General features: G+C 36.5%; 1 protein-coding gene across 1 annotated transcript in view; it reads right to left on the bottom strand.

Annotated features, from left to right (window-relative positions):
• Positions 1 to 14,815, bottom strand: part of aldh7a1 (aldehyde dehydrogenase 7 family, member A1) — a 117,403-nt gene that overhangs the window by 56,960 nt on the left and 45,628 nt on the right. Inside the window, exons 2-3 of the mRNA XM_048170704.1 lie at positions 8,344 to 8,397; positions 8,174 to 8,239 (exon numbers count right to left, since the gene is read on the bottom strand). Of these exons, the coding sequence (XP_048026661.1) occupies positions 8,174 to 8,239; positions 8,344 to 8,397 (120 nt within the window). The remainder of the gene's footprint in view (positions 1 to 8,173; positions 8,240 to 8,343; positions 8,398 to 14,815) is intronic.

Genomic DNA, 14,815 nt, shown 5'->3' with positions numbered 1-14,815 from the left:
ATAAAATGACAGAAAAGGTTTATTTTTAGGTGGAACAGTCATAACCTAGTTTTCTAACATGTGGATTTATTTACTTTGTCAATATTGTGACCAAATTAGTGTGGCCAAATTATTTAAAAATAAAATGTTTGAAACAGCATTTAATAATTTACTGATGTATTTCAACAGGTCACGCATGCACATTGAAACATTTATTCCCATACAACAGGGGAGTTTTGCGCATAACATGCAGAAAAATAAAATAAAGTGTCCATGAATTAAGAAATTTGATCGCTTTTGATTAAATCGTTACTTTGTAAATGAATTAAGAAATTGGTGATCCCTTTTTATTATATCATTCTTTGTAGCCTAGTTAAAACATGAGAAGATTATATAATTTTTATGATTTGAAAAAAAAAAAAAAAAAAAAAAACTAAGAAATGAATAAGTAGGTTAAAAGGTAGCCACAATTTAACTACAACAAAGGAATTAAAGCACAGGACGAATTAGCCTGTCCTCATGTTTTAACTATAGCGAATGATTAATAAAGCATGCTTCTGTTCCGAGTTTATAACAGAAGTTTGTACCTCTCATGGGTTTCATACGGATTACATAAACAGAGAATATTTATTTCCAGTATGAAAACTTTATACTTTATACTAGGGGTGTAACGATACGCTCAGCTCACGATACGGTACGTATCCCGATACGGAGTTCACGATACGATACGTATCACGATATTTTGAACAAAATTAAATTGAAATTCAAATAAGATTTATTTAAAAAACATTAACAAATTTCAGTAATTTTCCTTGTTGTACATACAAGATTATATTTCAAGGTTTAATAAAAACCTTCTGTAGGCCTATTCAAATTAACAGCTGAATAGGTCTGTCTGTCACTGAAAAAAAAATAATTAGGCATCCGGGACCGTTCACATATCGCGTCTGAAAACGCGTGGAAGCCTATATGGGGAGGCGCAGCCGCACCGCTTCTCATTCCTTCCAAAGCGCTTGCGCTCCCGTGGCGTCGGTCGTTGCTATGCAACCATGAACTGCGCTCGCCACTTTCAGCAAAGGATAAATTGATTTCTAGCCCTTGCATTACCTTTACTACTAGATATATTTATGGAGATAAGATATAAAAAGCACCCTGTACAGCTATGATCAGCTGTTCGGCTAAGATTATGATGTTTTGTTACAGAAAGGCCATAGCTGATCGGTTGGTTCTTGTCACATGGCCTGCGGTGCGCTTGCGGCATTCTGAAAAGTTGAGAATTTTTCATCTCGATGCGCCTGGAAAACGCACCGCATGCGTGTCACGACCACGTTGCTTCCATTATGAGCGCGCCTGCCGCGTGGCTACATTTGAAATAACTGACTTGCACATGGAAAAGACACAATATGTGAACGGCCCACAGAACTTCTTAAAGCAAAGCATCGCAAGCATCTTTTGCTTTTCTGTGAGCACAGCTGTTGCTGTGGCACTGCGATGAAAGAAAGCCACGACTTCTCACGCGACCAAGCAGGAGACTGACATGAGAAACGTTTAAACCTGCTTGCAAGATTCAATGTGTGCGTGAAACACCAACTAAACTAGAGAGCTGATTGAGAGACACCCTTAATATGCGATGACAGCCCGGCTTCTCTCACCGCCACCTCCATGTTGCAGAGTAGGTCACGTCGGCAGCTCAACCAATAAGATTAGACTGCCGTCATATCGTAAAAGTATCGCCATCACTCTGCGATGCATATCGTAACATTTTTGCATCGCGAAATATCGTACTGCGATAAATCGTTACAAAAAAAAGTTACACATAGGTGCAAAATGGACAAAAATGTCCATATCCAAAAACTGTCATAAAAATATGATTTATTAATATTTTTTTCCACTTTCACTGATGTCAATTTAACCAGCATCTGTTCTATCCATATGTGTTTTTTTAAATGAAAAAATTAAAAATAGTAGTTTATTTTCATAGACTAAATCCTAAGCAGAATTTTTTTTCTTTGCTTATTAGATTCTTGGGTGTCAATGAAGAACAACAGCATTAATTTTGAGGCATTTATATTTTTTATGTAGTGTCAGATTTTAAAAAAAAAACTAACACTTAGGTCCATAATGGACAAAAATGTCCATGCCAAAAAACGGTCATAGAAATATTATATATTAATATTTTTTTCCACTATCACTGACTTTTTTTTTTTTTTTTTTAATCAGCATCTCTTCTATTCATAATTACCAAACATTCATTCATTTTCAGAATTTTAACACTTTACAAATCGGTTTCTTTACATCCTCAGCTTCTAATGGACCTGTGTGCTCACTGTCAGTGGGCAACACTAGCTTCAGAGCTTCCTCTGCTGAGCAACGTCTCTTCATCTTGCAAACAATGAAATGATCAACCCCTCAAGCACCACATAGGTTTGGCTGTGAGAACACCTATGTGAACTCAAACTTTGTATAAAATCTACCAGACTAAACAATCAGCATTTTCTTGTGGTGAAAACTAAAACAATGTGTTTAGGGGATTCTGAACTTCCACTTCAAATTCAAGTGCACCTTTTATCTCCGTACAAAAACAATAACAAGTGAAAAAGTGCAATCAAGGGTTAAGATGCATGTTTGGGTGAAAAAGAAAAACCTCAAAGCTCATTAACCTTCTTTGACCTTTTTCATAGTTTTCACATGGCCCTATGACCCTTTTTTATATGTCAAATTTGAAAATATGGCACAATCTAGTAAAAAAAAAAAAAATAAAAATGGTAAAAATGTAAAATTTGAAGCCTTGCCGATAGAATGAATGCCTATTTGCAAATATTGTATCATTTTATAGTCAAATGGCCCTGGGTTAAAAAATTGCAGTTTTAATGGGTTTCAATGTGGACATTTTTGTCCTTAAGGTCCTGAGTGTGAGTATTTTTTGTACAGAGGGTAAAATTGATTTTTTGAAAGAAATGAGGGTAAAATATTAAAATTCCAATAAAAATAAACACCTGAGCCAAAATGCATGTAGTTGGCATTAACAAAGGCACACTTACAACAAAAAACAAAACTGAAATGGACAAAAATGTCCATAAGGTCGCACAAGGGTTAATCTGTATGGCCAAAAAAATGACAGTTTTAAGTTGTTTTTGCTGTCATTAGGGAAAAACAATCCAGAGAATGCGCCGGCGCGTTCACCAGGCTCAGAAGGTTAAATCCCATATTTTACAGGACAGGTGGCAATCCGGCAACCCTACGATAGCAGCAATCTATTATTGTAAAACGTTAATCCATTTCTTTGTGATTTGTTGTCATCACAGCCAACAGCAGAGCAGATAGACAGTCCTACAAATGGCGACCGTATCACTGTGTGACATTCACATGAAATCCATGAATAGACTGTGAACACTGCTTTTTAAAAATGGCGGGTGCTGGTGTTTTGCATTCATTCAAACAATCAGTGTACACTTACGTCACTGGTAGTTCCTTTTTTGCTGGGTTAGACCTCAGAAGGTTTGTTTTGCTGTTGTCCACCAGCACAAATGGAAAATATGCTTGCATGAGATCGCATTAAAGGTGCCATCGAACGTTTTTTTACAAGATGTAATATAAGTCTAAGGTATCCCCTAAATGTCTCTGTGAAGTTTCAGCTCAAAATACCCCATATATTTTTTTTAATTAATTTTTTTAACTGCCTATTTTGGGGCATAATTAGAAATGCGCCGATTCAGGTTGCGGCCCCTTTAATTGCTTGCGCTCCGCCCCCGGAGCTCGTGCTTGCCTTAAACAGTGCATAAACAAAGTTTACACAGCTAATATAACCCTCAAAATGGATCTTTACAAAGTGTTCGTCATGCATACTGCATGCATGCGTCGGATTATGTGAGTATAGTATTTATTTGGATGTTTACATTTGATTCTGAATGAATTTGAGGCTGTGATCCATGGCTAATGCTACACTGTTGGAGAGATTTATAAAGAATGAAGTTGTGTTTATGAATTATACAGACTGCAAGTGTTTAATAATGAAAATAACGACAGCTCGTCTCCATGAATACAGTAAGAAACAATGGTAACTTTAACCACATTTAACAGTAAATTAGCAACATGCTAACGAAACATTTAGAAAGACAGTTTACAAATATCACTAAAAATATCATGTTATCATGGATCATGTCAGTTATTATTGATCCATCTGCCATTTTTCGCTATTGTTCTTGCTTGCTTACCTAGTCTGATGATTCAGCTGTGCACAGATCCAGACGTTAATACTGGCTGCCCTTGTGTAATTCCTTGAACATGAGCTGGCATATGCAAATACAGGGGGCATACACCCCGACTGTTACGTAACAGTCTGTGTTATGTTGAGATTCGCATATTCTTCAGAGGTCTTTTAAACAAATGAGATTTATATAAGAAGGAGGAAACAATGGAGTTTGAGACTCACTGTATGTCATTTCCATGTACTGAACTCTTGTTATTTAACTATGCCAAGATAAATTCAATTTTTAATTCTAGGGCACCTTTAAGTCAAGTCAAGTCACCTTTATTTATATAGTGCTTTTACAATGTAGATTGTGTTAAAGCAGCTTTACATTGATAACTGGTACATAATTTTGGCTATTCTTAAAGAATAGTGTCAATGCAGGCAGCGGAGAATTCAAATGTCACAAAAGTGCTGCTCATTCACCTCTGCCTGCTCTGCGTTCCACATGTGAGCCATGAGTATTATTCATTATTCTATGAGTGTGTTGTAGGTCTGTGTTTTATTGGTTGTTCTCTACCCTCTTCCCCCCCTCTACACTCCCACTTTTCCAGAGCTTTACACGGCCATTTTCTCAGACCTTTTCAGCTCAGAGGTGTGAACGACCAGGCTAAAAAACGGTTAAAGTTGTTTTGTTTGACAATTAATGACATAGCAATGCTATGCAATGCAACTGCTGTCAATTAAATGCATGGAACCAATGTATGAATGCACAGAACCAGTATGATCAAACATATCCGATTTCTTTCTCAAGTTATCTCAACTGTTTAGGTTCACTTAAGACTTTAAAAACGACTATATACAAGAATACTTGTCAAGACGGGGATTTTGAGATCATTTTGTGTGTATTGCCTCATTTGCACTGAGCGGTACGGTTCGGTTCAATACAGTTCAGTATGATTTGGAACAGTACACCCTGATCAGGTTTGCATTTCCACCGCCAACAGTACCGCTACTCGATAGGCATGGTCTACGCCGGAAAGAAGTGATCGACGCCATTCTCGCGCGAACAAGAAAACGACACAGTAAACAACAATGGATACAGCAGATCTTGTTCTTGCTTCTCGGCTTGAGGCTGTCTGTCACAAGAAGAAGACATAGAAGACAAGTTTCAGAATACCAAGTACACAAAGTTCAGACGTCCATGCAGCAGCACCTACCAGCAAGCGTCAATAGCGGAGAAGAAAGAAAGGAGAAAACCCGTGTAATTTAAAAAGTATTTTATTGTGTCATGAAATGTAGTTTTAAAAGTTTTTCCAGGCGAGAATGTAGTTGTTTAAAGCTCAAATCTGTGGTTTATTTATAATTTGAAAATTTGATCTGACATTGTCGGAGTTGTGCAATCCAGGCGATCACCGGGCGCTCGGTGCTAATGTACCCAGCTGAGAGCAGCTGTACCTCGGCTATTCCTTCTGACATTTGCCGCTGGCTCAGATGTCTCTGTAGTGGTTAAAAACGAGATATCATTCATCTTGTGCATAACGGGCAATCTTTGGTCTCATGAATTTATAATTTGTTCCTGGGGAAATCATTTTGGCTGAGGGCAAAGTGAAGTTTCATAACTTTATATATTAATTTAACTTTACCGTTGTACTTAGTGCGCTGTACATTTGACTAAATTGTTTGCTTGTCTTTATTTCTTATTGTATAGCTTCTCAAACTTTATACTTACACTTTTATAATGGCTATTATTGATAATTAAAACTGACTTTTAACAAAAAGAGAGGGTTGTTTTGTCTCATTTCATTTTATTATAGGCTACATGTAGGCTACATACAGTGAAGATAATCAAAGTACATATGCACATATTGCCTGAACCACACATTAATAGGTTTCATATTTTTTAAATGAAAACGAAAAGAGGCAGGGTTGTGTTTTATATTTTGTTTTCTTATATAGCCTACATGAAGTGAAGATAATCAATGCACACGTGTTGCCTGAACCACATTTGTGTGGTGCCTCGTCATCCCCCTTGTAGCACGTGCAAGTGATGATTCTCTGTCAACCAATCAACGTTCTGCAGAGTGTAGCTCCACCCTTTTGGTACGGTACTATTGTGCTTGGTACCCCAACGAAAGGGTCCCAAAAAAGTGGTACGGTACGGTTCGGAATTAGGGTACCATTCACAACTTTTGACAATGGAAATGGCAAAAATTGTGTACCTTACCGTACCGAACCGTACCGTACCACTCAGTGGAAATGAGCCATTAGGGTACCATTCACAACTTTTGACAATGGAAACAGCAAAAATTGTGTACCGTACTGTACTGAACCGAACCATACCGCTCAGTGGAAACGAGCCATGTGTCCGTTCAAGCTCAAGGACAAAATAGCGCTCTATTATGTGCAGGTAAAGGGGAAAAATGGTGAGAACAGGTGAGGGCATGCTCTGCATAGAATTTTTTTTTAAAGATATTTGCTTTACATGTTCATTTATAAATATATATGTCCAAAAAATAAAAAATTAACATTGTTGCAACATTTTACCAAAATCAACATTTGGTTAAAATCTCATGTTATAATAGATGAAGTGCTGTGGAGGCTATTTAAGACAATATTGGCAGATTAGACCGCAATACTGAGCTGAACTGCAAACTGTATGCCCTCTCTCTTAAAGTTCACTGGCATTTGCATCATTTGGTGCTGATACAAGTTGTTACATCTATATTGGGCACGTACACACTACAGCTAAATTCGGTTGTCTGTTCACCTTTTAGTGCTTAATCGCGTTCTGTACACACAGAGTTCAGTAAAATAAGGGAGTGACAACCGCATTCTACAACCGAATTAACTCCCGAAAAATACAGGTAGTGACAACCGCATTTACAGAAATTCTATGCAGTGTGTACGGAACCAAACAGAACAACTAGTTGTTAATGACGTTTACGTGCACCGGTGTAATGCGTGCCTCTCGTGTATGCACGGCGAATCACAGGGAAAGCACAAGCCTATCCAAATGCTTTATGCTGAAAATCGCGATTCACGTTTGCTCACTTTAATAACTCCATAAACCTGTTCGCTTTATGAGACGAGCTTAAACAAGCCCAAAAACGCTTATAGTGAGTGACCATGGCAACACACAAAGAGCGCGCGCTGTGTGAAACAGGCTGTACAAGCATAAACAAAACACGACGCCTCCGTCGACTGTGTTAGTGTGTTTAAATTGCTGAAAATATAACGAGTGTTTTGTTACTTTAATATTACTTTGGTCACGATAACGGATACAAAACATGAGAGACGCTAGAACGTCGCTATGGTTTCCAAGCTGTCAATCATCGCATTTTCGAGAGCGAGTCTTGTTCCGTACACACATGTAACGATAATTTAGGGGATTCACTCCCGCATTTAAATGCGGTTGTCACTCCTGAAACTTACAGTGTGTACGTGGCCATTATGTATCCAAGTTATCTGATTAATATCATAGGATGTGTCATAGAACGGGCTTCAGTTTATTGGCATCACTCACCTCAGGCAGCTATTCCTTTTAGATGCTTCTTTACTTATAACATTGCTGCATCATAATCAATCTAACACTGTTCTAATCACATTTTCCTAGACAGGTTTTCATGTCATATTTTTATTTTTAACATTCATTTTCCTAACAGCCCTCAGATATTTTTATCATCTCCATGACGGCCATGAACCACCCCCCCCTTGAGTACTCGATTTTTGAAACCTATCGATGATAGAAATGAAAAATAGCCAAAAATGCCCATCCCTAATAGATTGTGGTTTGGGAAAGTTACAAATTGTATATGCCTTACTCAATACTTAAAGGGATAGTTCACCCAAAAATGAAAATTGGATGTTTATCTGCTTACCCCCAGAGCATCCAAGATGTAGGTGACTTTGTTTCTTCAGTAGAACACAAATGATGATTTTTAACTGCAAACATCTAATTTTCATTTTTGGGTGAACTATCCCTTTAATAATATAAAAGCTTACATCTGCCCACACGTTCCACGCATCTTGTGCTTTCTGTACAGTTTCCTCATATTCTGCCATGGTTGCCTGTTTAAAGATAAAATTCATTCAGTGAAGGAATCATGCTTCTTAATATGTGTTTATTCATTAATTGCATTTTATGAAAAAAAAAAAAAAAAAGTTTACGTTACCTGACGCACTCTGGCAATGGCCTCATTGTTGGCTGGACAGTATGAAGTTACCACCTGTATGAAACAACAATTCATTAGACAGTATCATGAACAAAGAATATAAAAAGAATTTCCAGTGCAACAACTGACAAAGGACAACACTGAATAAAAAGCCATTTTATATTGTATTATCCTTTTTAGTCTTAAGTATGAAATAACAGCTATTAGTGAAACCTACAATAAACTATACAATAAAATACAGGTCTATTGTTCTGTAATATTTGGTACCAAACCTATCCTTAATCCTAACCATAATAACAATTGCTACCGGCCAATAATCGATTCTAATGACTCGATCGGCAATCTCTCAATATGCCGATTTCACAAACCACTATCATGCTGATGACGAAAAAAGACACGCCTGCCGTGAGAGGTATGGTGTGACATGATTGCAGCAGCGCAGTGTTAAGATATAGTTAACACGTAGGCCTATTGTTTAAAGCGGCTTGCCCCGTCAGTTGCTCTGACAGATTCATGTGCTGACAGATTTTTGCGCTGTTTAGTGCTTTTGTGATGTGGTGATTTAATAAGTGCATAACTTACATTTCACAGGTATATTTTCCATCTGTAAATGTTAGAAAGTCATACAAATATTTCCATTTTGCTGTTAGGAGTGGACGAGCCTTCTGCTAGCGAATCTCATTCTCTTCTAAACTTCATAGACTTCCATGAACGAGTACACACGAATGGAAACGCCATAACTCTGACTAAAATATACATTTTGATAAAATGTTTGTTGTTGAACAATAAATGTGCCATATGTAGAATTTTAAACCTACAAGTAAGTGTATTTTTATGATAGCAGTAACCATATAATATATAAATATACAGCTAATTAGTCTGTGCTTTTGTTTTTATTTTAATTTTTAATCTAGTGAATTTAACTGCTGCTTTAAAAGGCATTATTTTATTTTTAGATTGTAATGTTACAATGTTAGAATGTAAAGTAACCTTCTCTTTTTTGCACATACTGTAGGCCTATTAGTGTGCCTGACTAAATGGTTACATTCACTATATTTGTATTAATAGCTTTCAATATGAACACTATTTGTAGGACAACATTAGGCAGAATGTTAAATAAAGATTTGTAAAAAAGTAAATACAGATCATTTTTTTTCTAAATCCAAATAGAAAAATGTAGAAAATACCGAGATATATACCGTATATATTGCCATTTAGTCAAAAAACACAGAGATATGACTTTTTGGCCATATCTCCCAGCCCTAGAGTGGGTAAAATAATTATAATACTGAAGGTGGGGTACAACTCATACTTTTTTTTTTTTTTTTTTTTTTTTTTTTAAATAATGTTTGACAAATCAGTAATTTTAAAACTTTCTGTGAGACATCGCGTCTGCACACGCTGCATCAGAATCGGGGCAGTGTCGCATCATCACTAAAGTTTATCATTTGCTTTTTATGTCTTGCCAATTTAAAGCATTTTTAAACCATTCAGCACTTGTGTGCTCTCAGAGATGGTGCACTCACACTCAAATAGTGTACTAAGGCTGTCAAAACGGCTGAAAAACTAATTTCTTTGAATTTTATACTTAAATATTACTAATATTCAAATTATCTTTAAATTTAAAATGCTTAGTTAGGGCAAAAAGCAAATTTTATGAAGTTGTGATGAACAGTACGATGAACAAAGCATTTTTTACATTTAAAAAACATGAGATGCAATGGAAAGGAAAAAGCCCCACAAAGACTTGAAAAAAAAAAAAAAAAAAAAAAGACTTTTCTCTCTTGTGTAAGACATGAGTGCAACGGTCAAAGATGTCCATCTAGCGCATGGTTACATAGAAAACAATACAAAACCAGCGCAAAAAACAGTTGAGAAAGAAAACGCATGTGTGTGTTTGTTTTTAATGCCATGCCAGCTTCTGTAGATATTTTAATCGTTTGAAAAATGTAAGGTAAAACTATCAAGTTTTTACAATTTATTTTTGCTAAAAACTTTGTTAAAAATTTCTATAAAAAGGGTTAACTGAATAAAAAAAGATTTCTCACAGGGTTAAAACCAGCAGTCTAAAAAAAACAAGCTTCAATAATAAAGAGTTTTGATAGAAAGAACATGTTGGTGGTAGGGGTGGGAATCTTTAGTCACCTCACAATCCAATCCGAGAGAGAGTCATGATCCGATTCCAAAATGATTCTTGATCTACTTTTTTTTTTTTTTTTTTTAATTAATTAGTTTACCGCTTGAAAATCTTAAAATCCTTACATTTACATAAGTAATTAGAAGTACTTTTTAAAATAATTGAAAAAAAAAAAAATTAAAACAACTATGTTAAGAATTTAAAAAACTTCAAAACATACAAGCAAGTAGCAAATAATAAAGAGGAGCAAAGAAATATATTACAAGCAATAAACAAAGAGTGCTTTCAGTATTTAAGATTATCTGTTTTCTATTCAAGAACTGTTACTGGTTTTTCTTTCTCATCTTCACTGTTGTTTGATTGTTACTGACATCATAGACAGTTGGAGATCTAATAAGCTGCATTCACGCACAGACCTCTTTTGAAATAAAAGAAGTAATGTCAAGTAAGAAGTATGTTTCGCAGGGCCCCCCAGCTTTGCCACTGATCTGCTGTTGACATAACTTCAAGGCAGGACTGGACAAGTAAACGGGCATTTTCCTGGTGGGCCAACGCACTTTGGGGCCGATAAAAGGTTATTTTTATTTTATTTTATTTTAATAAAATATAAGTAAAATATTTTATTTTATATTATTGCCACGGACTGGGCCATCATGCAGGGACAGCGGCCCATTGGTTTATCTTCTGAATTGACAGGCCAAAGTGAGAGACCTCCCCCTCCCGCGCTGTAAAAGGCAAGTACCCACTCACTGCTGCCGCTGACGAACATGCACTGCATTTCTGCCACCCTATTAAGTGATAAGCAGCGCAAATCGCTTGATGCCTTGATCCATTCATATTTGTCTCAGAATTTAGATAAAAACAGTCGTGTGATATGGTAACATTACAGGTTCTGTGGTGAATCTAGCTGAAAACAGTCACGACCATGTAAAGACATGACGAGGTAAATTGGAAAACGCCAATACACACAACTACAAGCTTGTCAATCCAACACCAGCACCTTTATAGTAATTTACCTTGCAGCTACTAACAGTGAAGAAATATGGTGTTTTGGCAGAAATGTATTTATTGAAAATGCTGCTATTATTAGGCCTACTTATATTAAACATTGCATGTTTACAACATTTTTATTATACAATCTATAGTTTATTATTTTATAAACCATATACCCATGGTAATGAGGAGCATGGTTTTACCTGTGCTCTGTTTACCATGATCTTACAGTTAAACCATGGTAAATTTCATTAGGGCAATTAAAGGATAACAAAACAAAACAGCTTTAAAGCCTGGATCCCATGAAATAAGGACAAAACTTTTTTTCCCCTTTAAATATGTTTTAAGATATTTTTAATAGTTCTTATGAATTTTAATTGAAGTAAAATGTTATTTCAATGAGAGCATCATAAAAGATAGATATCAGTGTTATGATAACATAAATTAGGTGTTAACTCTTTAAAAATGTTATTGTTTTAAAGGGGTAGTTCAACCCAAAATGTCATAATTTACTCACCCTAATGTCATTACAAACATGAATTACTTTCTATCTGTGTAACAAAGAAAATAATTGGTCTGTTTTTTGTCTGTACAATAGAAGTCAAGGTAGCCTAACCAAAATGGTTTGGTTGACAACATTCTTCAGTACAGTCTACAATATCTTCTTTTGTGTTTTACAGAAAAGAGAAAGTCATACAGGTTTAGAACAACATGAGGGTGAGTAAATGATGACGGAATTTAATAGCATTAAATTGACTTAAAGGCATGAAAATCAGTGCTTTACTGCCAAAGCGCATTTCTATGTGACAAAAGTGCAATATTAAATTTGTAGTAAATTCAATAATATCCATCATTTCCTCGCTGTCCTTGTTTTATTTATTAATTTATTTACTCCAATTTAAGGCCCTAACCCCAGCAAAAACATTCACAGGGGAACTCGTGGGCCGCATGGGCTAGGTTTGTCCAGGGCCGAATTTTAGGCCCGGTCCAGCCCTGCTGCGAGGGAGGCATGCCCAGGCCGCTGTACATGCCCCAGTCCCTTGATTTCACCCCATGTCAAAACAATGCTATAAAGCAAAGCACAAAGGGAAAACAGTATCACAACTTCACACTTGTGGAAACGTGGAATAAAAGGAGTGTTGCAAATGAATAAGTAGGTATTAGGGGTGTAACGGTTCAGGGCAATTCCAGTGTTATGGACGTGACATTTGCAGTCAAAACTTGAAATATAAATTCTTAGAGAATGCATTTAATACCAACATACTGAACTGTCTGTTTATATATTCATAGTCCCTTATTAAAGGAGTCCAGACATTAGAAAAATGTCAGTCTATACAATCGTTTTATATTTTAGATGAGGGAAATATACAAGCGTTACGGACGTGACAAAAAAAAAGTCACCAAGTTTTGGGTGTCAACATATTTTTTAGGAATTCTGTGAATTACACTGCGCAAACCAAAAGCAATACTGCCCACCGAATGAAGAAGGGTTGGCTCTCCACAGAACAAAAAAAATATTCATTTTATTTTATTTTTCATGCTTTTCATTTTTCGGCACAGAATACTGCTTTAAAACTTTAACAGAGACCTCAAACGGGAAACACCACATGTTGATATCTGGGATCCCAGTATGGTAAGACTGCAGAAATAATCAACTTTATACTAAACTTTATACAACTTTATACCCTTTAGGTCTATTGCAAGTGGTTACGGATTATTTCTCATGTTGACAAGCGCGTTGTACAAGAATCAATTTAGAGACCATGATTTTCCTTCTAACAGAACTGCTTGCTGAAATACATTAAAAAATATTAAAGTTTATCATAAAGCAGTTTAAAATTGCAGGTTTTCCCCACAGTCAGGTGAACCGATTGACACCATTGTCACTCGCAATCATGTCAGTTTTATGTTTTGTGTCTAAATGATTGCACGGTTTTCGGCTTGATATTACGCACTGCCTGTGACCCCCTGCTTGCACAGGGAGTGTGCCTTGCAACCATGGAGAGACTCTGCGTAATATCATTGCGCCTGTTGCACCCATGGTACGGCAGCAAAGTTCCTTGATTATTACGCCGGAATGAGAGTATAGTTCCTAGCCATATCGGCCTAGAAAATCGCAACTTTTCATTTTCCGTCGGTCTTAGTACACGATGTAACTACAGAAGAGTCGAGTTTTAAATAGGAAAAATATTGAAACTCTTTGGTCATGTTTTAACGAGATGCTTACGGTCTAATCAGATTCAATGAACTATGCTAAGCTATGCTAAAAGTGGTACAGCCAGACCTGGAGATCGGCTGAATGGATTCGAAAACGGTAAAACTCAACAGTTTAACTCTACGGGAGTTGGAAAATGAGCCTATTTTCAAAAAAAGTGGAGTGATCCTTTAAAGCAAAGTTTAGCAAATGAGCACATTTTATTTCATGTCAAAATTATTGCAATATTATTATTATTATTATTATTTTGTCAGCTTGATCACGAGATTATGATCAATAGGCTATTCATGTTTTAACCAACAGGTAAAATTGCGACATCCCGAGGGAAGTGTCCTATGAGACACAATGCTTCTGTAAGTTGTACTATATCATATAGGCCTACATTTTGATTTTCATATTTCGTTCTGTAACTGGCAAAGAGGAAGAGAAGATCGGTTCATGGGCGCTTGATCCGCTGCTTACACTGAGGCGCTGCAGTAACTGTCACGAGCTGTATTAAAGAGCGACATCTATAATTTGAATTTTATTATAAAATTGACAATTTGAAAGTTAACACGTTTTTTCAGATTAAAACTAACAAAGCACAAATATTATTGTGATTACTGGATATGTTCTGATATATACGGTAAGCCTGAAACAGATCACAGCAATATAAAGAAGCAAAGTGTTACGTGTCTGAACGTCGCTGAGTGTTTACTTGTATCGTGTAACGTTGTGTGGAGCAAAAGTTGTGTGTGAAGTGCTCTCTCTTTCTCTCTCGTTCTCCCCCTGTTGCTCGGTGCTAATTGTTGTGAACACAGGTACAGCTGTTTATGTGGGTGGAGCCGGGAATCTTTCAGTGGATAAAAGCTTGGAGGGAAGACTGCTCGATGAGTTCCCTCTCCTGCTTCCTGTTGTTGTCCCAGCCGAGTGTGTGTGACGCTGCTGGATTAGCCTTTAAAGTAAATCCTGGTGTGTAGTACAAATTGTTAGCGGTATAGGCCGGTAAATGTTCAATTGCCCTTTCCCATGCAGACCGTTTTTTAATGGGAGGCCCTTTTTTTGTTTAATTACTATTTTTCTCCTGTTTATTCTGTTAGCAGGGAGGTAAGACTTGGGTTTTTCTTTCGTTATCTCTTTTCCAGGGA

This window comes from Megalobrama amblycephala, linkage group LG2 (assembly GCF_018812025.1).
Source record: "Megalobrama amblycephala isolate DHTTF-2021 linkage group LG2, ASM1881202v1, whole genome shotgun sequence".
Taxonomy (NCBI): domain Eukaryota; kingdom Metazoa; phylum Chordata; class Actinopteri; order Cypriniformes; family Xenocyprididae; genus Megalobrama; species Megalobrama amblycephala.
Note: the sequence above shows the minus strand (reverse complement) of the source record. Positions and strands in the feature narration are given on the sequence as shown.